General features: G+C 41.4%; 1 protein-coding gene across 3 annotated transcripts in view; it reads right to left on the bottom strand.

Moving 5' to 3' along the window:
* The window catches only part of L2HGDH (L-2-hydroxyglutarate dehydrogenase), a 48,242-nt gene that overhangs the window by 8,685 nt on the left and 13,477 nt on the right, over positions 1 to 26,080 (bottom strand). For 2 of the 3 annotated variants that reach the window (XM_040969175.1, XM_040969176.1), the window contains exons 4-9: positions 25,399 to 25,530; positions 19,541 to 19,703; positions 17,500 to 17,534; positions 8,730 to 8,897; positions 7,319 to 7,476; positions 5,666 to 5,797 (exon numbers count right to left, since the gene is read on the bottom strand). In XM_040969175.1, coding sequence (XP_040825109.1) covers positions 5,666 to 5,797; positions 7,319 to 7,476; positions 8,730 to 8,897; positions 17,500 to 17,534; positions 19,541 to 19,703; positions 25,399 to 25,530 — 788 coding nt within the window. Of the gene's footprint in view, positions 1 to 4,475; positions 4,773 to 5,665; positions 5,798 to 7,318; positions 7,477 to 8,729; positions 8,898 to 17,499; positions 17,535 to 19,540; positions 19,704 to 25,398; positions 25,531 to 26,080 lie in introns of those variants that run through there. The other variant, XM_040969177.1, reaches the window with a different exon arrangement.

Raw genomic sequence — 26,080 nt, 5'->3', positions numbered from 1 at the left:
TGGACTGATCTCAAGCTAGGAGCCAGGAGCCTCTTCTGGGTCTCTCACATGGGCACAGGGTTCCAAGGCTTTTTGCCTTTCTCGACTAATTTTCCAGGCCGCAGGCAGGGAGCAAGACGCAAACTGGAGCAGCAGGACATGAACTGACGCTCAAACGGGATTCTGGTGCGTGAGAAGTGAGGACTAGCCATTACGCTACTGCACAGGGCCCAGGAACAGCTTTTAAGTTAACTTCTGAGTTTAAGGTTCCTAAACCAAATTGCTGGTATAAATTTAAATTCCACATGCCTGTGACAGACTTTAGATAGTTTTCTTTAAAGACTTATTTATTTATTTTACTTGAAAGTTAGATTTACAGAGACACAGAGAGGAAAAGATAGAGACCTCCCATCTACTAGTTCACTCCCCAAATGGCCACAACAGCAACAGGTTTGGCCAGTCCGAAGCTGGGAGCCAGGAGCTTCTTCCAGGTCTCCATGGCAGTGAGTGCAGGGGCCAAAGCCTTGGGTAATGCTCCGTTGCTTTCCTAGGCCATAAGCAAAGAACTAGATCAAAAACGAGCAGCTGGGACACCACAGTTGGAGGCAGCAGCTTTATTTGTTATGCCAAAACACTGGCCCTGGATTTTAGATTTTCTGATCTCTTCCACTCCCTACACCCAAGACTAGGACAGACAAAACTCTTTAATATTTTCTAGAGCCAAGGGAAATATTTTTTCTACACTTCCTTCAAGAGTCCCTAGTTTTACACTGGCATCTCAGTTCCAACATTTTGCAGACTCTAGGCCTTCTTTCCAGCACTGAAGTGACAATTAAAATTCTAAGTCCTTAATGTCTTACATCTTGTTTTGTGTGACAGATACATGAATTCACAGAACTGCCAAAATTAACTGAGCATTAATTAATTAAATCACACATCAATTAAAATATAACTCAGGCCTGGTATGGCAGACTAGTGGCTAAAGTCCTCGCCTTGCATGTGCCAGGATCCCATATGGACACTGGTTCTCCCATCCAAGTACTAACCAGGCCTGACCCTGCTTAGCTTCCGAGATTAGATGAGATTGTGCATATTTAGGGCAATATGGTGCCCATATGGGATCCCAGTGCATTCAAGGTGTGGACTTTAGTTGCCAGGCCCACTGCGCTGGGCCCCAATAAAAATAAACCTTTAAAAATATATATTTACGTGTGGTAGCCTAATGGCTAAAGTCCTTACTTTGCATGTGTCAGAATCCCATATGGATTCTGGTTTTAATTCTGGCAGCTCCACTTCCCATCCAGCTCCCTGCTTGTGGCTTGGGAAAGCAGCTGAGGACAGTCCAAAGCCTTGGGACTCTACACTCACATGGGAGACCCAAAGGAAGCTTCAGGCTCCTAGCTTCAGATTGATTCAGCTCCAGCAGTTGCAGGTACTTGTAGGTTGAGTTATTGGATAGAAGATCTTCCTCTCTGTCTCTCCTCCTCTCTGTAAATATGACATTACAATAAAAAATACATAAATCTTTATATATATATGTATAAAAATATAACTCAAACTTAACAGTTCTTAATGTTAACACACCTGGGGCCAGCACTGTGGCTATCAAGTTAAGTTTATGCCTGCAATGACAGCATTCCATACAAGGATGGGTTCAAGTCCCAACTGCTCCATATTTAATCCAGTTCCCTAATCTGGGAAAGTAGTGGGAAATGGTCCAAGTCCTTGGTTTCCTGAAACCCTGTGGGAGACCTGGAAGAAGCTCCTGATTTCTGGCTTCAGCTTGGCCCAGCCATATCTGCTATGTCCATCTGGGGAATAAACTTGTGGATGGAAGATAATTTCTCTCTTTGTCTTTCTCCTTTTTCTACTTCTACCTTTTATATAAATAAATAAAACCTTAAAAAAAATAAATCTGGGGCTGGATTTTTTTCAAATGGCTAGGATGCTGGTTGGGAAATCCACATTCCATATCACACTGCCTGAGTTCAAGTCTTGGCTCCACTTCCCATTTCAAAATCAGCAACTACAGATTCCGGGGGAGAAGGGGGGGCCACAGGTGACAGCTCAAGTGACTGGACCCCTGTACGAGGACATTGTGACCCTAGAAGGTCAGTGAGCACAGGATTACAATTGATTGGATAATATTTGTATGATAACAAATATGGCGATGTCTGGAGACAAAACTATGGAGAATCCCCCACCACAAATGTATCCAAAATGTCAACAGCACCAAGACTGGAAAACTCTGATCTTAGAGCATCACAACTTTATTGTAGAATTTGGGCTTTGGCCTTGGCATTTCACATGGATATGATATAGTCTAGGTATCAATCTTGATGAAAATATCTTGCCTGAAAATTTATAGACTTTTTCCAAAATGATATGTGTGAAAAAGAATGTAGCATATTCATGTATCTTTTAACATTCTTACAGGATGAACAAACTGCTGTCAGACTAAAATGTCAAAACCATTCAGGATATAAATGAAAGGAGCTTAGGCTGTAGGTGAGCATAACCTCTAGGGAAGTCAATATAGAGAGTACTGAGAAAACTGAAAATTGATTTGCTGTATGACCCTGCAATCTTTGGGAATATATCCAAAGGAAATGAAATCTGTATATGAGAAAGTGACCTGTAATCCTATATTTACAGTAGCACAATCCACAACAGCAAAGGCACAGAAACAACTCAGATACCTGTCGAAAGAATGAATTAAAGAAACTTGGCACATCTACTCCAATGAATACTGATCAGCCATTAAAAAGAATGAAATTCTTCCACTTTCCACAAAATGGTCCCAACTACAGACCATTACGCTCAGTGAAATAAGCCAATACAAAAAGGGCAAATATCATGCAAAATATAAGATCAATGGATATATAGGTAAATGTGTATATACATGTTTATTTAGAGGAACGTATAATGGAGGCAAGTATACTGTGAAGTGGAGACACACTGTAGTATGCGTCTATACTTCTGAATAAAAGAGGGACTCCCAATGAAACTGTTCATATTTCTTGACAATAGAATGCTGGACTTTCTGCTATTGTCTATACCTACAATGTCATAAATCTTAAATCACAGAATGATGGAATTGTGACTGTTGTAGAAGGATTATATTATTGCTATATTATAGAGAAAAGCAATCAGGAGGAGGAATGGAAAGGGAGAGGATGGAAGGGGAAATCCCTGAGCCTTAGGAACTAAACTATATCATAAAACACACACACACACACACACACACACACACACACACACACACACATACACACACACACTAAATAATATGTATGTATATGATCAACTAAACAAATTCATTTGATGATAAAAATAAGTATTGGTGATCATGATTTAGCAACGAGAAGCTGGCATATCTAATGCATATGCTTGAGAGATTATAACTACATTCTAACCTAAGGTTCACACAAAAGTGATTTCCTAAACTGGTCTGGATAGGTAACAACAAGTCAAGCTTTACACCCTTGGCAGGTTAATGATATTTAAGGACACTGTCCTGGGTAACAGATCCCACTGAGAGCATTGCATTGATTTTTTTTTTCACTCTCAAGAACTGTTTGATATGCTTCTGCCACAAAATAAAATAGAGGGTATTATGGCTTTAATACATACTATTTCAAGATGAGACAAAGCAGGACTAGAGCTTAAATTATGGAAAACCTATTGATATTATCATTATTATTTAATAATTAGGCATATGATAAAGCACAGACAGAGAACATAATGAACAGCACTTACCTTCTTACCAGACAGGTTAAGAACTAGAGCACCACTGACATGACAACCTCACAGAATTCTCCATTCCTCCCTGTCCACCCACCCGCCCCAGAAGTAAACAAGCCTCTAAATTAGGTGTTTATTATCTCCATGCTTGGTTTTAATTTCCTATTATCCATGAAATCTACAAACAATCTATAGTACTGTTATGCTTGTTTTTAAATTTATAAAAATGGTATCAAACACATTGTCTTTAACTTCCTTTTTCTAACTGATAATTTCCTGTGTTTAACAGCTATAGGAATCAAGAGAAGGAATAGAAGTCCTGCATGCACTCAACTTCAATGTCTTCAAAGAGAAACTCACCTGTGATTGGGCTGAATTGTCCCCACATGCCCCTGCCTACACTGGCCGGGTGCCTTTTGCCACAGCACACCAGTGAAAATGGTAACTGAAATTCACACCCTTGCATCCAGACACAGGGGTGGTCCTAATACCACTCCTGGAACACGTGAGAAATTTACTGGTCTTGAGGCTTCCCTCAGGCCTCTATTAAGAGGAATATGGGCAGTGAATTCACTGCTTTAACACAAATTTCTGTGCTCACCTAATGGGTTTTTTCACAGTAAAAACAGAAGTCAGATTTGACTACTCTGTTTTCATATACAAAAAGGTCACCAACTACCTACAAACCTTGATAAATAATAAAACTGAATTTTAAAAATCCACGATGCTAAAAAACCTGCTAGAGCTGAATGTTAGAAACAAAGTCTTTATTGGAAAGCAACTGAATGAAAATAAAGCTTTAGCTATTTTTGCCCCTTTCCATTTCAAAAGGCAAGTAGTGGAGCAGAGGAGGACTGAGAGTCCAAACATGAGCTGGGTTGTAATGGTTTTTCCAAGGATTCAGAGACTGGCCTCAGAAGGATGCATCAGAGTCAGATTTAGTCCAGGACGGGCCCCCAGGGGAGGCAGCTGACACCAGTGCCTGCTCTCATTTCAGATACACGGTCACGCTGCTGACATTTTGCATCAGGCTTGCTCAGCAGCTGCTCCTAAGGGGACAGACATGGAGTGCTCTGTGGAGGCTGAAGGAGGGGCAGGCTGCAAAAGCAGAGTGAGCCCCTAAAAGTACAGTACTGAGCAGGTCTGACAAACAGCTTACTGGGAAGAGGAGCTGAGGGAGAACAGAAGCAGTCCCAAAATATCATCCAAGAGGAAGAAAAAAAAAAACAAGGATTGTGTGGGCTTTAGGATATGGATCTTGTCCATAAAATCTTATATGTCCAAAAAGAAAAAAAAGTAACTAACTCTTACTTTGTCTCACACCCCTGTAGCAAAGTCTTGGATTATTACCAACTGCAAAATGCTTGTTTTTCAGGGAAGCATGGCCACAGAAAGAACAAAAGAAACAGAGATAAAGCAAGGAAGATGCCAAGTTTTGGAGTTTCTGAAAGATTTTAAGAGTCACTCAAATAATAAAATTTAATAGGTTGCTGGCCAAATGAGTTAACATGGTAATCATGATCTCACTCAGAATTAAAGGCAGAAGGCTTTGGAATCACAGAAGTGGCCAGGAGTTTTTCTGTTTCTGTTTTTTTTTCCAACTCAGGGACGATGAATGATTGCTCAACATAAAGGTTAAGGTAGTATAACAGTGAAGTTTTCAGAGTTGCTCAGTAGGTCATGTGATTACAAATGACAAAACTACCCTATGACCCACCACACACACACACACACACACACACACACACACACACACACACACAAAGGCAGCAATAATTTGTGCACCACAGGGGAATTTCAGCTGCTTGTTGGGAAAGAGAACGAAGAATCAGATGACATGCTGATTGACCCTGCAAGTGTACTTAGGAATTACAAAGTCAACATATACCTCAGGTTCATCTAGGTCAGCCCTGTATTTGCAGACCTAATGGTGTCACCTTACCTAAGTATGTCACTGATGGTAATTTCAGGGATGAACTTCTGAAGGTGCCTCACTGTTTCACCAAGAAAACAGGCTTTATACATTTCATTAACTCCGTAGGAAAAATTTTGCAACACCAGTTTAACTAAGCCACTGGAAAAAAAGAGAAAAGACACAAAGGAATTCTTTATTACTTAAACAAAACAAAACAACAATAAAAAACACACTTTTACAATCATTAGATTTAATTCTGGTGGCAACATAAAAGTCTTGTCAACTCAAGAGAGAAATATCTTCTAAAGTCAAATTTACAAGGAATGCTGGGTTGGGACTGTTAACTCTGTAAAATCTACTAACATCCGGATTTTCTTTTGAGTCTTTTTAATTGTAATGGATAGAAAGGGGAGACAGAGAAAGAACTTTCACCCCCTCCAAATGGACATAATGGCTATGGTTGCAGCTGGGCCAATTCAGAGCCAGGAACCTAGAACTCCACCAGGGCTCCAAGCTCGCGTGCCTCCTCTATTGTTTTCCCTGGTGCGTGATTACCAGGCAGCTGGACCGGAAACAGAGCAGTCGAGACTTGGAATGGGACACCAGTGTTCCAGGCAGGGATCTAACATGCAGTGCCATAACACTATCCCCACCCACCCAGGCTTTCTTAATGCAAATATTACATGTTGTCAACACATGCAAAAGACAACAAGAGATCTTCACATCTCTGCAGAGTCTACGTATGTATCATATGTATGCAGTTTTACAAGCTCCACACTAAACCATCTACTCCAGAATCCATGAAGAGTAAAATCTAATGTAAACATAGCTTTAAAAGGTTTCTAGTGACTTTGATATGGAACTCTTTGGAGAGAAACACTGCTAAATGGACCAAACAAAGATGCCTCATTAAATTATTTCTTTCCATAGGAAAGATCCTGCATCTTGGGTCAATACAACAGTATATGCTGATAATTGTTCCCACAAAGGCAGCAACTTTGGTCATCAGCAAATCTTCTAGTCTCTTACAAATGATAGTTAATGGGCAGGGAATGATCTGATACAAGGAAGATACTTCTTTTAAAATAAAATTCTTCCTTCTTTTTAAATCTCCTTTCCCCAATGATCTCTTTCCTTAACAGAGAAGGTTAGCAACGTGGTGATATATGGATTACTGTGTCTATGAATGGCCTTTATCTTTTTTTTTTTTAATTTTACTTATTTATAAGGGAAAGAAGAGAGAGAGCAAGAAAGATATCCTACATTATGGTTTACTCCCTAAATGCCTAATGCCACTCTAAAGCCAAAAGCCTAGAACTCAATATAGGTCTTGTATGTGCCTGGCCTGGATCCAATCCCTGCTGTCTCCCACAGTGTACCTTTTAGTAGAGAGCTGGAAGTAGGGCAGAGCCAGGACTTGCACTAAGGCAACTGAGATAACCACTGCTCCAAACACCCACCCACTTACCCTCTTTTTAACCAAGATACGCTGGCTCCTTATAACTTTCTGGAGATTAAAACATTACATTTATTCCACAAGGATATTAGTTTAGAGTTAGAAGAAATTCAATACTCAAATAACAAACATGAAGATTTCCATAAGAAACAGACTATGAAGACAAATTAGCCACTTAGAAAGTATAAGTACAACATGATTTTTAAAGAGAATAAAGTTGTTACCTATTAATAATTATGTCCAAAGCATCTCTGGTATTGAAGTCAAAGGGTCTGTAACCCTCTCGTTTAAAAGCAAGAACTGCATTAGGTCCCAGCCAAATGCTGCCATCCATCCTTGGTGTGAAGTGGACTCCTAGGAAAGGAAACCGGCTATCTGGGACCTACAGATTCAATACAGCAAACAACAATTAGCCCTGCATTCCATGCCATGTTACTACTGACGCAAACATTCAACTGGTAATATAAGAGTTATATTCCCATGTGTTTAATTTGCATTGTGAGCTGTACGCAGATATGCATTTTTTAAAGATTTATTTGTACTCAGATATACATTTTTTTAAAGATTTATTTATTTTTATTGGAAAGGCAGACATACAGAGAGGAGGAGGGACAGAGGAAGATCTTCTGTCCCATGGTTCACTTCCCAAGTGGCCACAACAGCTGAAGCTGAGCCAGTCCAAAGCCAGGAGCCCAGAGCTTCCCGTTGGTCTCCCACACAAGGCTTTAGGCCGTCCTCAATAGCTTTCCCAGGCCACAAGCAGGGAGCTGGATGGGAAGCAGGGCTGCCAGGATCAGAAGCGGCGCCCATATGGTATCCTGGCATATGCAGGGCGAGGACTTTAGCCGTTAGGCTATTGCGCTAAATATACATTTTCATCAATATGCTTTATGGTCAGAAATGCCAGGCAGAAAACAGTGATGTCATCGACACTAGAACACACTGTCTTATCTACTCATCTTGCTAGGCAAAGAGAAATAAGATGAAGTATCCCTACTTGGGGTTATTTTCTCTCTCTCCCACACTGAAAATAGCTGTGACTGGCAAGCAAAAGCAGAGCTGCCAGGAAAAGGATACAAAAAAAGATGCACATTCACAGCACAGGTTTGTGCAAAGTGGGAATGCATCTGTCTGAAGCAGATGAGAGTTTAGGCATGCTCAAATACAAGAAATGGCTCAAGACTAGTAATTTCAGTTGGTTCAGTCTAATGTATTTTTACAACGTCATTCATTTTGAGGGTAGTTTCAGACAGAAGAATGAATTTCAAATGTGTCTGTCTTCTCCCCTGTAAAACTACACAGTGGCACGAGCCCTTTTCTGCACCTTTGGGCAATAAGCTGAGAAACAGATGACACCCAATCCCATTCTCCAGCAAGGGCTCCCTCGATCAGAGAGCATCAACATCCAGCTCCTTCCTGGCGGCACTTCGCACACCTCACGTACGCTCATGCTCCCTGGAGCCATGTACTACTTACACCATGCAGCTTTAGGAAGTGACCCGCAGAGACCAAACGTCTGCACAAACAGCCTTGCAAACTCTCCAGATTCAGGTTAAAAAAAAATTTTTTTTGGTCATTTTTTCTGTGCCCACCACCAGCGTGAAAAGAATGAGAAGGTTTAGAAGCATTACCTACCGGATAAATGTTTCCTTTTACAAGATAGCTTTTTTCTGGCTTTAAGAGTAGATAATCTCCCCGGAATGGTACAATTCGAGGATCGGGACTGCAGCCACTCAACTCTGAAATACGGTCTGAGTAAAGGCCCGCACACGTCACAACATACTGGCTCCGAACTTCTTCTCCCTGGTTTAAAACACAATCGTGATGTGTAGAAAGCAGAGAAGCAGAATGCACCGCAAGGAAGAAAAGATAAAAGAAGAGAGAAATGACATGTTTTCTAAACAAGGATATTCAACACAAGCATAAGCAAAAAAGTTCTTCAGAGAATTTGAGTCAACAAGGCTGATTCTGACACTGTAACTGTGGCAGAGTGAGTTAAGCCCACTGTTCTTACTGCCCATGAATGCTGGTTCAAGTCCTGTTTGTGGTTTCCAGCTCCCTTCTAATGTGCCTACGAGAAGAGCAGAAGATAAAATGAATGTTTGGGTCCCTGACACCCACATGGGAGACAAGAATGGAGTTACAAGTTCCTATTGGGCCTAGCTGAAACCAATGAGACCACTTGGAGAGTGAACCAGCAGGTGGAAAATTTCTCCCTCTCTTTCCCTCTCTCTGCAACTCTGCCTTTCAAATAAATTAATTTTTAAAAATAATGGTTGATCTTGCAAGTATACTAACAAACAATACATGTGGGCCAGATATGTGGTGCAGCAGTCAAGACACCACTTAGAATGCCGGCATCCCTTACCAGAGTGCTTGAGTTTCTGCTCTTGATGCCAACTCCCTGCCAATGTACACCCTATGAGGCAGCAAGTAATAGCTCCAGGTATTGGGTCTCTGCCATATGGGAGACCTGGAATTAGTCCCTGGCTCTCAGCTTCAATGTGCTGCTACAGGCTTTTAGAAAGTGAACCAGTAGGATGGAAGACTTCTGTGTCTCCGCCTATCAAATAAACATGTTATATTTGCATGCACATACAATCCTATTTTATAGCACTGAGTTTCCTCATTATTTGTTGCATGAAGATGCAAATCTCATTTAGATGACCTTCACTACTATGATACCCTCTGTAACTTCTCTCCTGGATAATTACTGTAGAGTTACATTGCACTCAACAATCCTGCATAATATCAACTCCAACCAAGTTCCCAAACTATTTTTCATTTCTAGTCAGTATCTACTTTGCAAGCTGAGGTTACTTTAGCTATTTCATTCATCCAAGTTGCACCTAATAAGAGCACACACTCCTGTCAGGGTTTTGGTTCAGTGGTTAGGCTGTTGGGATTTCCCACAAACCTTTGTGGCTAGTACCTGCATATTTTTCGCATCATCCTACCAAGATTAGCCAATCTGCCATTAATCTGACACCCTAGTTTCTAAATTACTTCAGTTTATCACCACTTACCACAAAACTTACTTCCCATCTGTTCTTATGTACAAATAGTAATTTCTTGTTCTTGCTAACTTTATTAGATTTTCTTCTTTTAAAAAAATATTTATTTAAAAGATATTTATTTTACTTATTTGAGAGACAGGATAAAGAGGGAGAGTGATTTTTGACACACTGTTTCACTTCTCAAATGAGAGCAATGGGTAGGGTTGGGCCATGCTACAGCCAGGAGCCAGGAGCTTCATACACATGGGTACAGAGGGCCAAACCCATGAGCAATGCTCTGCTGTTTTCTCAGGCCATTAGCAGGGAGCTGGGTCATAAGTAGAACAGCCAGGACTCGAACCAGCACCCATACGGGATCCCGGAGCTGCAGCTAGAGATTTAGGCTAGTGTGCCCTAAATTAGTAAATATCTGTCCCTAGATTATCTTCTAAATCAATTTATTTCTGAAGCCTTGAAGTTCTCTTTTCATTTCAACATTCTCTTTCTGCCCAGCACCCAATGATTCAGTCTTTTTTCTGTTATGCTGTATTTTCGACTCTATATGCATGTGACTTTTGCTCTTGCCAGAAAGTGAAGTTTCTTTTTCAAGAATTATAAGTCACATTTTTCAGAAAAACAAGACAAAATTTCTCTATAGTGCATTAAAATTACCTAACCTATATAATTTTTAAAAATATTTTTTAATTGAAAAGTCAGATATACAGAGAAGAACAAAGACAGAGAAAAAGATCTTTGTCTAATGATTCAATTCCCAAGTGGCCGCAAGTGCCAGAGCTGGCTAAGCCAATCCAAACTCAGGAGCCAGGAGCTTCCTTCAGGTCTCCCACACCAGTGCTGGGTCATAAAACTTTGGGCCGTCCTTTACTGCATTCCCAGGTTACAAGCAGGGAGCTGGATGGGAAGCAGGGCAGTCATGGATTAGAACCGTCGCCCATATAGTATCGCGGCATGTGCAAGGCAAGGACTTTAGCCACTAGGCTATTGCACCAGGCCCTAAACTATTGTTTTAAAAACCCTGTAAGTCAAAAGGACTGTGTCAGCAAAAATAAACACTGTCCATTCTAAGCATGTCAGTGTCTTTCCAGTCTACCTAAAGTCTTATACTAAAGACAAAAGACATGTTTTTATATGATATATACCTACTGTTCCTACTTTAAAAGGTCAGCAATAAGTTTTGTTCTCAGAACAACAAAATGTAGTAGATACATCTATCATAAATGTAGATGGGAATTGTGAATTTGTAAAATAGTTCTCTTTCTTTAAGATTTATTTATTTTTACCTGGAAGGCCAAGTTACAGAGAGAAGAGACACAGGAAAAAAGAGATTTTCCATCTACTGGTTCACTTCTCAAATGGCCACAAAAGCCAGAGCTGGGTCAGTCCGGGGCCAGGAGTTAGGATATTCTTCTAGGCCTCCTACATGGGTGTAGGGTCTGAAGGCCTTGGGCCACCCTCTGTTGCTTTCCCAGGCACATCAGCAGGGAACTGGATCAGTAGTAGAGCCAACAGGACTGAAACTGGTACCCATAAGGGATGCTGGCACCTCAGTCAAACGCTCAGCCTGTTAAACCATTGTGTAGGCCCTATAATAGGTTTCTTTTTAAGAAGTCCCCAAGGAAGAAATTAAAAACTACAAGTACCTGAAAAAGAAGTTTATTTTGTACATAAAACAATAATTTAGTCTAGTAATACACCAATTTCAATTTCAAAGGGAAAGATAAACACGGAATAATCAAGCATAAATTTATATATCTGAAAGGCAAGAGAAGAAAGTGAGAGAATCTCATATATGCTGTCTGCTAGCTCAGTGCCCTAGTGCCTACAAGAGCTGAGCCAAGACGAAACCAGGACCCAAAAACTCAATTCGTGTCTCCCGTGTGTGGCAGCAACTCTACCTGAGTTGTCACTTACTACCTTCCAGGGAAAACACTGGCAGGAAGCTGGACTCATGAGCAGAGTCAGAACTCAAATCCAGATACTCTGAGACGGGATGCAGGGGTACAAAGCAAGGTCTCAACTGCTAGGCCAAACATCTATCATGAACCATAGATTTCTTTCTAAATAATGCATTTCTTTCATTCTTTAATAAGTGATGCCTGATGTATAAATGTATAAGTCTTTCTCTAAAAGTTTATTTTTAAAATTCCTTTTCTAAAAAAATTTAAGTAAAAAAAAAATTCCTTTTCTTTCCACTTCTTATAAAAACAACAACAACAACAAAAAAAACCCAGACTATTACCTTGGTAAGTAGACCCGAAATTCTGATTTTGAACTCTAAAGCTAGACAAAAGGGAAAATGACAACAAAAAGCAAAAACAACTATGCAATCCTGGATGAAACGGTATCCATTGGTATCATCACCTGACACCATGCTCTGTATATGGGAACAGGTACAAAAACAACCTTCTATTCTTTTTTTTTTTAATTGAAATTCTGGCTCCTCTGCCAATGAGGTCACATGACCCAGTAGATCACACGGTAACCAAAGTATCTGTGGCAGGCAATGATGTCCTACAGAGCTGCTGACGGGCTCATATGGGCAAACCATAACGCAGAACTTTCGATTTTGGCGGGAGTAATATCATCCTCAGCAGACAACTATCACTTTGTTCTTAAGAAAGTGGTCCTGCTTTTGAAGGAACACCCAACTGAAGATCATCATGTTACCATCTGAACAACCCAGTAGAGCTGGAACTTTGGCTCAACTAGCTAATTCTCCACCTCCACATGCTACAATACCATATTGGTGCTGGTCTGTGTCCCAGTGGCCCAACTTCCGAAGCAGCTCCCCGCCTGTGATTTGGGAAAGCAGCAGAGGATGGCCCAGTGCCTTGGGACGTTGCATCTGCATGGAACACCTGGAAGAAGCTCCTGGCTCCTGGCTTTGGATTGGCTTAGCTCCTGCCATTGAAGCCACTTGGGGAATGAAGCAGTGGACAAAAGATCTTTCTCTCTATATCTCCTCTCTGTATGTCTGCCTTTCCAATAAAAATAAATAAATCTTAAAAAAAAAAACAATTCACTATACTAGCTGGACATTGTCTGACTCATCAAATCATAAAACTGGGTGTGTACAGCAATAATCTGTCATCAAGAAGGGTGATATATAAGATTAGTGTTATACAAATCCTCTGCAGGCATATACAAGTTGCAGTTGCAGCCAGGGCTACATAACATTCTTGAATCACTGGACAGTGAAAAGCTGAACCACTGCAGCCTCACTTGGAAGTGACCTTGAAGAAATGTGATAAAGAAAAATCTACACAGTTTGCAGAACTTTCAGCCTAACACCCAGCTACCTCTCTTCCCTAGAGGCAGAGAGGATAAAAACCATGGATCTTCAGCTGAGCTCCATATTCACTAACCAATGGATTGGCTGGATGGTCAGAAAAAAGACTTGTGGGAAAAAAATGTGTGAACACATCACTCCAAACAGGCAAAGAGGTGAAGATATTTGAGGACACAATGTGAATGTTCATGGAAGGACGCGTAAGATTATAATAATCAGTAGGCAAGTGGCCTGCTCTGAGAATGTAAGCATCTCTCTCTAGTCATCCCTGACTTCACTGATGGCTTACTTTGTGAATGATTAGGGGAAAGAACAGTCTCTGCCAAATAACGGTGCCCAGAAAATCAGATATTCATTGTAAATAAATGAGATTAGATCCCTATCTTAAACTACTCACAAAAATTAACTTGAAATTAATGACTTAAACATAAAATTGAAAATCATAGGGTGTGGTGTGATAGCCTAGTGACTAAATACTCGCCTTGAATCCGCTCAAATCTCATATAGATGCCAATTCATCTCCCAGCTGTTCCACTTCCTTTCCCATCCAGCTCCCTGCCTGTGGCCTGGGAAAGCAGTCAAGGATGAACCAACGCCCTGGGACCCTGCACCCATGTGGGAGACCTGGAAGAAGCTCCTGGCTCCTGGCTTTGGATTGGCTCCAAAGCTCCAGCTTTTGCAGCCACTTGGGGAGTGAACCAGTGGACGGAAGATCTTTTTCTTTGTATCTCCTTCTCTCTGGATATCTGCCTCTCCAATTAAAAGAAAAATTCTAAAACTATAAAACTCCTAGAAGAAAACAAGGGGGAAAAGCTCTTTGACTTTAGTCTTGACAATGATTCTTTGTGTAAGACACCGAAAGCACAGGCAAACAAGGCAGAAATGCACCCTGAATACACATCTCAAGAGGAACTTCTATTTTCATGTATTGGTTTAAGAGTCATTGGGAATCATCAAAAATCTGCAATGGGCAGTCAGCTAACAACACAGACACTTCAGGAATGAAAGCTTGGGTTACTTCACTGAACTGGGAATCATGACTAGCTGAGATGCTTGTCAAAGGAAATAAAAATGTGCAATGGAACATCAGTTATAACCACATGAAAAGTTTAAAAAAATGAGGTATATTGTAATTCTCAGAATTTTTTACTTTGAAATAAAACGTCTGCATATACAGACTACTAAATTGTCTGTATCCCATTATTTTCCTTTTAAGCATTTATTATCCTTATTGAAAAGGCATATTTACAGAGAGGAGAGTGAGAGAAATCTTCCATATGCTGGTTCATTCCCCAAATGGCTACAATGGCTGGAGCTGAGCTATTCTGAAGCCAGGAGCCTCTTCCACGTCTCCCACACAGGCGTAGGATCCGAAGGCCTTGGGCCATCTTCTATTGCTTTCCTAAGCCAACAGCAGAGAACTCGATGGGAAGTGGAGGAGCCAGGACACAAACTGTCACCCATATGGGATGCTGGCGCTTGCTAATCCTCAGAGGATTAGCCAACTGAGCTACCATGCTGGTCCCTCTGCATCCCATGGTTAAGGCCTGAATTGTGTTCCCCTCAAATCCACACATTAAAGCCTAACCCCTAAATAGATTTTGAGAAAGGGCTGCTAGAGGGCAGCTTACAATATAATACAGGATTTGAGAGTGGGGAGAAACAAACATTTCTACTACTAAGGTCACTCAGCCTGAGAAAAGTAGGACACGGCTTACCCATCACTCCCCATATTCACACAGAGGGTTTCTAGACCTCAGTATCACTGCACCTAGGGCTACACACATCTGGGTTTTGGAGTCAGCTTCCCGCACTGAAGGATGGTCAGCAACCCTGGCCTTTGTCCACCAGATGCTGGTAGCACTGCTCCTTCTCTTCCCAACCCTCTCCCCAAGCAAAAATGTCTACAACACTGTCAAATGTCCCCTGGGACACAAAATGACGTCCAGGTGAGAAGTACTAATCCATTGTAAGATGCATCAACAGATGCTGGCATTGTGTCTCAGTATTTAAGTTCCAGGATGTCAGAGGAGGAGTGTGGTTCGGCTAGGAAAGAACAAACACTCCAAGACGAATAGAGAGAACCAGTGTGAGGGGCAGTTATGTCCTGTTAGGTGAAGGCACAGTTTTACCCTTGTCTTCATTCTGAAGCTGAATACAGCAGTGGAGGGTATATATGAACGCAGGTGACAATGGATAGACTGCAGGGTTTGTAAAGTGACAACTGGGTTAAGCTGGGAATCAGGTTTCACAGAACTCCCTTCTCTGTATATTTCTAACTTGCAGTGGACCAAAACAGACCAGGCCCTGCCTATGCTCTGGCGGGCAGGAGGAAAGCAGTGGTCATTACTGTCTGAAGGTCACCCTTGTGGAACACTGACAGACTGACACCACTGCCCAGCGAATCACAGATCTGTTCTGTTTTGCTTTGTTTTGTCTTTTTAAATATTTATTTTTATAGGGAAGGCAGAGATACAGAGAGAAGGATATACAGACAGAAAGATCTTTCATCCACTGGTTCACTGCAGTGGCCAGAGTAAGCCGATCTGAAGCCAGGAGCCAGAAGCTTTTTCTGGGTCTCCCACATGGTTATAGGGTACCAAGGCTTTGGGCCGTCATCGACTGCTTTCCCTGGCCACAAGCAGGGAGCTGGATGGTAACTGAGGCAGCCAGGACACAAACTGACACCCATATGGGATCCCAGCACATATAAGGCAAGGATTTAGCCACTAGGCTACTGCACCAGGCCTACAGATCAGGTTCTAACACTGTTTTCTTTCCTTTTTTTTTTTTTTTAAAGATTTATTTATTTTCATTGGAAGGGCAGATATACAGAGAGGAAGAGAGACAGAGAGGAAGATCTTCTGTCCAATGGTTCACTCCCCAAGTGACCACAATGGCCAGTGAAGCCAGGAACCAGGAACTTTCTCCGGGTTCCCCATGTGGGTGCAGTGTCCCAAGGCTTCTGGGCTGTCCTCAACTGCTTTCCCAGGCCACAAGCAGGGAGCTGGATGGGAAGTGGAGCTGCCAGGATTAGAACTGGTGCCCATATGGGGTCCCAGTGCATTCAAGGTGAGGACTTTAGCCGATAGGCCATGGCGCCGGGCCCCTAACACTGTTTTCTACCTACTGATCCTGGGTGCAGACTTTTGAGTCAAGAGTACCCTTCAGAGCCTTCCCTGTGGCTGTGCCCCGTCCCCTCTTCTGCCACTGGCAGTTAGACACCTGACTTCTCAGGTTGGGTCCACTGAGTCCCGTCTGCATCTCTGCTTATCTAGCTGCTTTCACAACTGTGTGAGGCCTGATTCCGACAAGCTGTCCAAGAATGTTCATGAATGACGCTGCTGCCAGAACTGGGCCTGACCACGCAGCATGTGCACAGGACACACACACTTCTCTGTCACTCTCGGTTCTCGCTTCACACTGTGTGATGAGGAACCAAAGCAGCTCATCTTCCTTTACACAATCTGCACATTCCCCCATCATTTTCTAATTGGTAAACAAGTTAGCCCAGATCAGTAAACACAGCGATAAAATACCTCTCAGTTTTCCCTTAAAATGATACTTCCAATGTTTACTACCCTTTTCTTTGCATGCCACTTTATGAAGACATTCCCAAGCAGCAACCTGTCTTAGACTAAAAGCTGCTAAATGTTTGTAAGAGAATTTCTCCCATGGTTAGTTTTATATTAGACAAAGTGCATCCAATGACTTAAAATACAGTCCTGTATGAGGTGGGCTTTTGCCACAATGGTTGAGATCCCTGGGGGATGCCTGCATCTCCTAGCAGAGTCCCAGTTCTATTTTTAGCTCCAGATTCCAGCTAGTGTGTATTCTGGGAGACAGCAGGTGACACCCCAGGCACTAGGATTCCTGCCACCTACGTGCAAGGCTTAGCCCAAGTTCAAGGCTCCTGGTTTCGGCACAGCACAGCCCTGGATATTGCAGGCATTCAGAAAGTGAATTAGCAACAGAAGACCTGTGTGTCGGTCTCTCTTCCATTTCATAACATCATAGATCAATATTTTTTAAAATATACAACTTTGGGATAATTCAATTTTTTACAAGACAGAAAGCAGTTTTGCTTAAGAAATTTTACCTTCGTATTCTTTATAACAATTGGATAGTTCATCCCTGAAAAAAAAAAAGACCCATCTATAAAGATTTATTTTTAGCAAAAGAAGGAGAATGCTACTAGAAATAGTATACTAGCCTCAAACTTACCTGCTTTTCTTCTGTCACAACCTGTTTTCTTTCTACTTTTTTTTATTGTGAAGCATTTTATGAAGTAACAGAATTATACTAGTTCATACTTGACATTACTGAAACCTCTGGCATGTTTTTTCTGGCTTGTTCTATTAACCTATGATTATAAACTGTTTCACATCTGAGCTCCAACACAGAGCCAGTTTCTCCTTGAACTCTAATTCTGAAAATCATGTTGAACACTAGTTCATAATAAATCAGTTATTTTCCCACAGGGCTAATGCTATTACATGAGAAGCTGTGTCGTAGGTGACCGGATTCCTTGCAGGTTTTGTGTTACTTAAAGAAGCAAGGTTATCACCACACACAAACTTCTAATATTAAGCTAAGAAATTCATTTCCACTCAGACATGTGGGATTTCAATATCTTATTAAGTACATGCACTGCAAATAAGAAAACTTCTACATGTTTTAGAAATCAGATTCATGTTACCTACTGATAATAACAGCCATAAGTATTTCAAAAATGGCTCATTATCTTAGGATGTAGAATGCCACCAGGAGAATGGCCTAGATCTACTTTAAAATCTGTCAAAGAAAAAACAAACACTACTTTTTTTTTTTCTCCTTCAGATTTCCCAATAGCAAACAGATGCCTTCCAAATATTCCATCTGATTAAAAAAATAACATCCTCAAAACAAAAGAAACTCTAAGTGCAGTCTAAAACAGGGGGTGTTTTGAATAGCTGAGTCATTTTACAACCATGGGTTGTCCTTTTATTTATTTTTTTTATTAAATTATTCATTTAGTGTTGAGCAATGTTAGGTGAGTTTGTTTGTTAAGATTTATCCATTTTTATTGGAAAGACATACAGAGAGAAAAGAGACAGAGAGAAAGATCTTCCATCTACTGGTTCACTCCTCAATTGAGTCAATCTGAAGTCAGGAGCCAGGAGCCTCTTCCAGGTCTCCCACGTGGGTATAGGGTCCCAAGGCTTTGGGCTGTCCTCAACTGCTTTCCCAGACCACAAGCAGGGAGCTGGATGGGAAGAGGAGCAGCTGGGACACAAACCAGTACCTATATGGGATCCTGGCGCATGCAAAAACAGAAATTTAGCCACTAGTTTGCCCTGCTGGGCCCTGGGCTGTCCTTCTGAAACATGGTGTTTCCCAAGGACAAGTGCTGTAGTTAAGGTGCCACCTGCGACACCTACATCCCATGCTGGCATTTCATCTCAAGTCTTGGCTGCCCTGCTTCTGATCCTGTTCTTTTGCCTCTGGGAAAGCAGTGAGTGATGGCCCAAGTAACTTGGACCTCCATCACCCACATAAAAAACTGAGATGGGTTCTATGCTCGTGGCACAAGCCTGAAGCAGCCTTACTTACTGCAGTCATTTGGGAGTGAACTGGTGGATTGAAGATTCTTGTTCTCGTTCTCTCTCTGCCTTTCATGTAAATAACAATAAATATCAAAACCAAAACAAAAATGGATAAAAAATTTAAAAAGGTTTATTATTCCTATATCTCATTCTACATTGTTGGTTTTGTTTTTTCAGTAAGTATTGGTATTATCAAAATTGCATTTTGAACAAATGATGACTCCCCAGTCTATTGGGAAGTGTTTGGAGGCTATTTGTCCACAGTCTTCACAGTTCAAATTTTAATGCCAGTTAGAAGCAGCTGATGAATGATGAACACCTCATTCGATCAGCACAGGACCTTGGAGGAGTCCTCATCTCCAGCATTTAATCTCACATGTACTCCTTGTATACTTACCTCTGGCTCTTAGGCCTGTCCCAGTTGAGCTCCTGGTGACCTTTCCATTAGCACCAATCCAGAAAAAACAACCCCAAAGTTTTTTGTTTTTGTCTTTTTTTTTTAAGTCAGAATTTTTTTTTTTTAAGCATTCAATAGAAAAGACAAGGACAGCTTACCAGCTTCAGCTCCTGAAGGGTTTTCTTTAGCCATTTCAATATCATTTACTTCAAAATTGGTTAAGACAGAGCCACCTGCTTGTTGGAAATCATGTGCAAATGACAAAGCAACCTGCCGATAGTCCACAATGCCAGTATATGGACAATCGATGGCCATTAGACCCTGGAACAGAATTATGACAAAGTCAGGATAAGAAAATGAATCACTGAGGTTAGCCCAAAATTCCATTTTTTGGTTGAATACTTTTACTTGTGTATTTTGACTGATAACATATTATTTGTGCTTGACAAAAATCTGATACTCTTTAAGAAAAAAATAACAGAAAAGTTAGCCCTTTTAAGTGTTCAAATGTGATACTGACCGTATACATGAGTGATAGATAGGAGAAACAATATAATCTAAACAGCATAATTTCTGCCAAAAAAGATACTTTTCTCCTTAGGATAAGTAACTTCTATAAGGCTTTCTTTTAAAAAAAATTGTATTTATCTCTTTGGGGAAACATGGAGAAAGAGACAGAGAGAAGTCATTCATTTACTGGTTCACTCCCTCATTGCAATCTGTAGTCAAGAGCCTGAAACACAAGCGAGATCTCCCACAGGGGTTGAATGGACCCCAGCACTTCAGGGGTCACGTGCTGTCTCCCAGGATATACATGTATAGGAACTGGATTTGGAAGTGGTGCCACACTTGAACTCGGACACTCTGCTGCGAGATATGGGCATCCCAAAGTAGAACAGTAACCACCACACTAGATACTTCCCCTACCCTTTGTGAGGCTCTTTTTGCTGTCACAAGTTTTTTTCAGTTTCATTCATTCCTACCCATTTCTGATTCTGAACAGAATCATACCTGATTCTGAGGTCTAAACAAGGTCCCTGAAATTTTCCCAGTAGTAAATCTATCAAGCACACTTCGGGGGAACTCAGCAGAGTTATTCATGACATCCACATTTGCAAACCAGTGCTTTGATTTGCTATATCCTGTTTCTACTTTTTTATGTAAAAAAAGCAAATGAATAATCTAAAACCTGTAGAAGAATAATCTAAAACCTATGTTAATTTTATTTTTTGGAACAAATTTTGAATGTAAAATCTGTCTGTCCTAATTCTGAAGAGAAAGACAAGAGCATAATTTTATATACTACATATAGACTACATTTTGGTGAACCTTGGTAATAACACAATTCCTGCAGCCTTATTTCGTACATCAGTCTCACAGCTTCTCCCAAGTGGATCACTCATGTGTAGAGGCTGGGTGCAGCTGGTAGACTCGGCCACCCTTTCATCTATTTTAAAATACTTCATCATCCTATCCTTCCAACAAGTTATGTGCTTGGCCCTGTTCACTTTGCCACTAATGAGTCCCACTTTGCCACTTTGCTGACCAATGAGTCCCAGGCTGACCAGCTCACACTAATGGTAAATTAAACAACTTTCTCTCTGCAAACTGGAAGAAACATCTGGCAAAAACATCATCATTTTCCCGATAGTCCTGTTTGCAGAATATGCCCGCATGTGTTAAGTGTAAAAAATTGTTCCTTCTGTTTTAATAAGCTGATATGCACAACACTTCACGGTAGCCTCAGTTACCATCCCCAGACTTCCCAAGTTCACCAGTCAATATCTATAACCCAACTCTAACCTATAAATAACATTTTGGCTCCAGTAACTATGGAAGCTATTTTATAATTCTAAGTTCAAGTTTAGTCCATGATAACTTCCAACAACTTCTTTATGCAACATAAAATTATGTGAACTTTATAGTAACAGTGGCTTAAAACTGGACTTCGGGACTGGCACAGTAGACTAGTGGCTAAAGTCCTCACCTTGCACACACCAGGATCCCATATGGGTGCTGGTTCTAATCCCAGCTGCTTCACTACCCATCCAGCTCCCTGCTTGTGGCCTGGGAAAGCAGTTGAGGACAGCCCAAAGCCTTGGGACCCTGCACCTGTGTGAGAGACCTAGAAGAGGCTCCTGGTTCCTGGCTTCAGTTCGGTGCAGCTCCAGCTGTTATGGCCACTTGGGGAGTAAATCATCAGATAAAAGATCTTCCTTTCTGTCTCTCCTCCTCTCTGTATATCTGACTTTACAACAAAAATAAATAAATCTTTAAAAACAAAAAAACAAAAAAACCTGAACTTCAAACAGTTTTTTGGAATCCCAAATATCTTTCTTAGTTATCTTATGCCCCATTTCCCTGCACAATGCCCAACTCCCAGGTTGTATTCATATTTACTGAGTGAATGAACTCAGCATCTGTCTTTAAACATGCTTTATTCCCCTCCTCCAGACTTTCCCTAAAAGGCGTTCCTTCTTTTCCTAATCTTGGAAACTAGTGTTTGCTTGCCTCACCCATCCATGTGTGTTGGGAAAAAATGGACACAGCCATTTCTACGAAGCAATCCAAAGTCCTATCCTGGGCCGGGTTACAGCAGCCAAGTCCAAATGGAGCTGGAGGACACGGCTAAGCCTGCCAGTCAAAAGGCTGGCCATGCGCTGTTCAGGTCAGCAGGTTAGAGCCTGGAACCTGAGACCATGGCAGGTGAGGCCGTGCCAGGTGAGGTGACTGAAAAAGAAATCAGGCAAGCAGGCCAGGTAAAGTTGGGAGTACAGCTCAGACAGGAAACAGGAATGGAAGGGTGTGAGTAACCGACAATGTTAAAGAAAAGGTAGAAGAATCGGCAACACCAGAGTCAGAGGCACAAGCTGGGTCAGCTAGGGTCGACCTGGAAGCGAGCAGCCAAGATTTATCCTTCGAAATCAAAGTGAGAGACAGTTTAAAGTCTTCCAAGGTACTCTTCCCAGGGGAACTGAGCCTTCTTAAGGGGGTCTGGGCCAAGAAGACCTTTAGAGCTGAACTAATAAACTTCATTCAGAGAGCCCTGAGGAATCAGAAACATCCTAGTACCATAGAGATTTTATCCACTGTGGTGAAGAAAGAAGAGAAGAGAGGAATTCCTGCAAGGCACCATTATGAAATAATTGACTAGAATCCCACTATCTACAGCTACCCCGAAATACAGGCAAGCACTCATGATGACAAGCTAGCGCCACACACAGGATGCACCTTCCAGAAGCTCCTTTCTTTCCCCATCCTTCCAGGGAGGAGCTGTCTGAGATTTTCTTAAACCCTCAGACTAAGCTGAAAGTGCCTCCTTACACTGGCACAAGACAGTCTCAGCTCTGCCAAAATACTTCCACATCTAAAATCTGAAACTAAAACTAAGTTTCTTCAGGTTGACAGTCATCTTAGCCAATGCCCAAAGGTAGTGTCTGGCCCGGGGTAAACAAGAACATTTTGGTTAAATTGAATACGGAAAAACAAAACCAAACACTACTTAGAGGCTGTCAGATCTTGGGAGGCAACAACCAGATTCTCCATTTATAGGGAAACAGGTATCCACGTATGAAGTGATTATTAGCCCACGCACACAGACCTCATCCACCTCATTCGCAGGAGCCGTAACAATCACATGGTTAGGTGTTCAGAACAATATCAGTCTCACCCTCAACCTTTGCAACAGATCAGAAGTTGGTTTTGTTCAACAGTAAAGCATGATTCAAAGAACTGTGGGATCCTATGCTTATCTCCCCCGTCCCTTTTTTAAAAATCTTTTTGATAGTAATCTTCAAGTCTGAAAAAGCTTTTCATGAACAAATAAAAATATGTGATGGGGTAGGCACTGGTATAGCAGCTTAGTGGCTGCTTAGAGTTCCCACATTCCATGCCAGAGTGCCTTTGCTTCTGATCTAGCTTCCTGATAACTAATAACTTTGGATGGAACAGAATATGGCTGAAACACTTGGAATTTTGCCACCAAGAGACCCAGATCATGTTTCTGAGCTCCTGGTTTCAGCCTGACCAAGCCTCAGCTGCTGTAGGCATTTGGACAAAGAACCAGTAGATGGAAGAGCTCTGTCATTCAATAAAATGAAAAGTTGTAAATAAACATGTATGCTAAAAGCTGGAAAAAAAATTTTTAAAAAGAGATCTATTTGAAAAACAAAGTGAAGGAGATGAAAAGAGACAAAAAGGCATGGAAGGATCTTCCTTCCACTAGTTCACTCCCCAAATGTTCCCGACTTCTAGGGCCGGACCAGGCAGAACCCAGGAGCTGGAAGTTTGATCTCCCATGCAGGTAGCAGGAACTTAAGTACTTGGGTCATTACTTGGCTGCCACCCAGGCTCATTAGCAAGAAGTTGCATTGGAAGGTGGACCTGGGCTCAATCCTGGACACTGTGACATGGATGTATGCATGCCAAGTAGCAGTTTAACTCACTGTCTCACAATATTCATCTGGAAGTGACTTTTTAAAGGAAGTTATAAACTGTTTTATTTCTAAAGGTCATATTTTAAGGGAACATGTTAGGGAAGTTCTGACACCTTAGTGTCACAATCAAATTTCATCAAATCACATAAAGGTATGAAACAGCAACAGGTTTAGTATGCTTTCAGAGAGCACTTACGAATAAAATTTATAGGAGGCCCTGGCATTACAGGACAGAGTCCCTCCAGGAGGCCCCAACAGACCAGACCGAAATGGAGTCACTCATGCTGAAAATCCATGTACAATCAAAACTTTGTTATGTGACTTTCAAAGGAATCGGGAGGCCAAATTCCCAAATAGGTCAAGTTTAGCCAGGATGGTAAGGAAGTCCTCCTGGTCTTAAACCTACAAGCAAAATAACTTTGGAATGATCAATCCGCTATTTATTCTGTTTCCACTTGCTCAGTCATATCTGCCTCTACAGCCAAGCTTCTCTGCTCTCTTTTTCTAGTATTTGAATGAGACACTTTCCTATTCATGGATTATTAATAAATAATGATTTATTGTGTCCAAACCAAATTTACTGGTGCCAGTGTTGTGGTGCAGAGGTTGTGACGTAAGTCACTGCTTGCAAGGCTGACATTCCCTAGTAGAGTGCCAGTCTGAGTCCAGTCTGAGTCTTAGCTGCTCCGTTTCCTATCCCACTTTCTGCTAATATACCTAACAGGAGATGGCCCAAGTACATACTTGGACCCCTGCTCCCTATACAGGAAACCAGGATAGAGTTCTTGGTTCCTTCCTGGTTTTGGTTTGATCCAGATTTGGCTGCTGCAGCCATTTGGGAAATGAACTAGAAGATGGAAGATATTCTCCCCTCTGTTATTCTGCCTTTCCAGATAAATAAATCTTAAAAAAAAAAAAAAAGACGACGACAATGACAACAAAGCAGAACCCAAGATCAACAGAGGAAGATGTGACATTTAACTTTATGTCTGGAGAGATGTAGAACAAATGACTTCATATTCTCCAGGATACAACCCATAAATAATGAGCCTCTAAACTAACTTTTTGTGATGATTAAGTTATTATTCTTGCCCATTTCATAAATTAAGACTGGATGTTCCCCCTTCACACTCAGGCCAGTCTTATCTTTCAAAAGGTGGAACAGACACTGTAATCACCTTCCTCAAAACATTTGAAGCAGCTCCCTGTGCCTACTGAACAGACTTCAAAGCCATTAGCATGATTCCTGGGACCTGTATGGGGTCTGACCCTGCCTTTACAGTCTCACCCCTGTCTTTTCCTACACCCTGGGGCTCCAGTCACATGTCACAACTCAGAGTTTTCTAAGCCTGCTATAAGGCCTCAGATGTCCTCTTGCTTTTGCTTATGTTGGGACAGGAGAAGAAAGTAGGTGTCCAGAATTAATGGCAGTGTCCTATTGTGTCTAACAATGCTTCTACAATGGGAATTACCTAATGGATTTTACATGATTTCTACTTTCTAGCAACACAGGCTCAGCTTCCATGTCTCAGGCCATGATTTTCCTTTGCACATGTGAATGAGGCTATAGAATTACTTACTCTGCAATATGGCTCCTTCTTCTTTATATCTTCTTGCTGGATTAGCCTTAGGCCTCGGACACCATTCTGCAGGCCTCTCTGGTATAGGGCCTGAAGTCTGGGAATTTCTTCTTGTTCAACAGCTACTATAAGCTTAAAAAAAAAAAAGAACAATGATAAAAGACAAAGACACAGATATGAGTTAAATAGATCATCAGCCATGAAAAATAGAGTCAATGGAAAATTAAATTTTTGTATGGTGCCTTGCAAACAGTTCATGCGAAATACCTATCATGAAAAAATATGCATGAACTTTAAAAATCTGTGCACTAATGAACTCATCTTTTAATTCCATTTCCATGAACTTTTTAAAAAAGATGATCTATTTCTTTAACAGTGGATACAGAGATCTTCCATTCCCTGGTTCATTCCCCAAATGGCTGCAATGACTAGGTGTCAGCCAGGCCCAATGCAGGCACATGAAATTCCACCTAGGTCTGCCATGTAGGTGAAGGGGCTCAAACAACTGGGCCATCTTCTGATATGTTCACAGGAGGATTAGCAGAGAGGTGGATGACAAGCACAGCAGCTGGGGCTTGAATGGGTGCTCCCATATGGGAAACTGGTGTTGTATTGCAAGTGGGCTTAACCCGCCATGCCACATACCAGCCCCTCCATGAATCTTCTGAAGTGCCCTCTTATG

The sequence above is a fragment of the Ochotona curzoniae genome, unplaced genomic scaffold (assembly GCF_017591425.1).
Source record: "Ochotona curzoniae isolate NIBS_2020 unplaced genomic scaffold, NIBS_Ocur_1.0 scaffold_4701, whole genome shotgun sequence".
Classification (NCBI taxonomy): domain Eukaryota; kingdom Metazoa; phylum Chordata; class Mammalia; order Lagomorpha; family Ochotonidae; genus Ochotona; species Ochotona curzoniae.
This window is presented reverse-complemented; position numbering and strand designations above follow the sequence as displayed.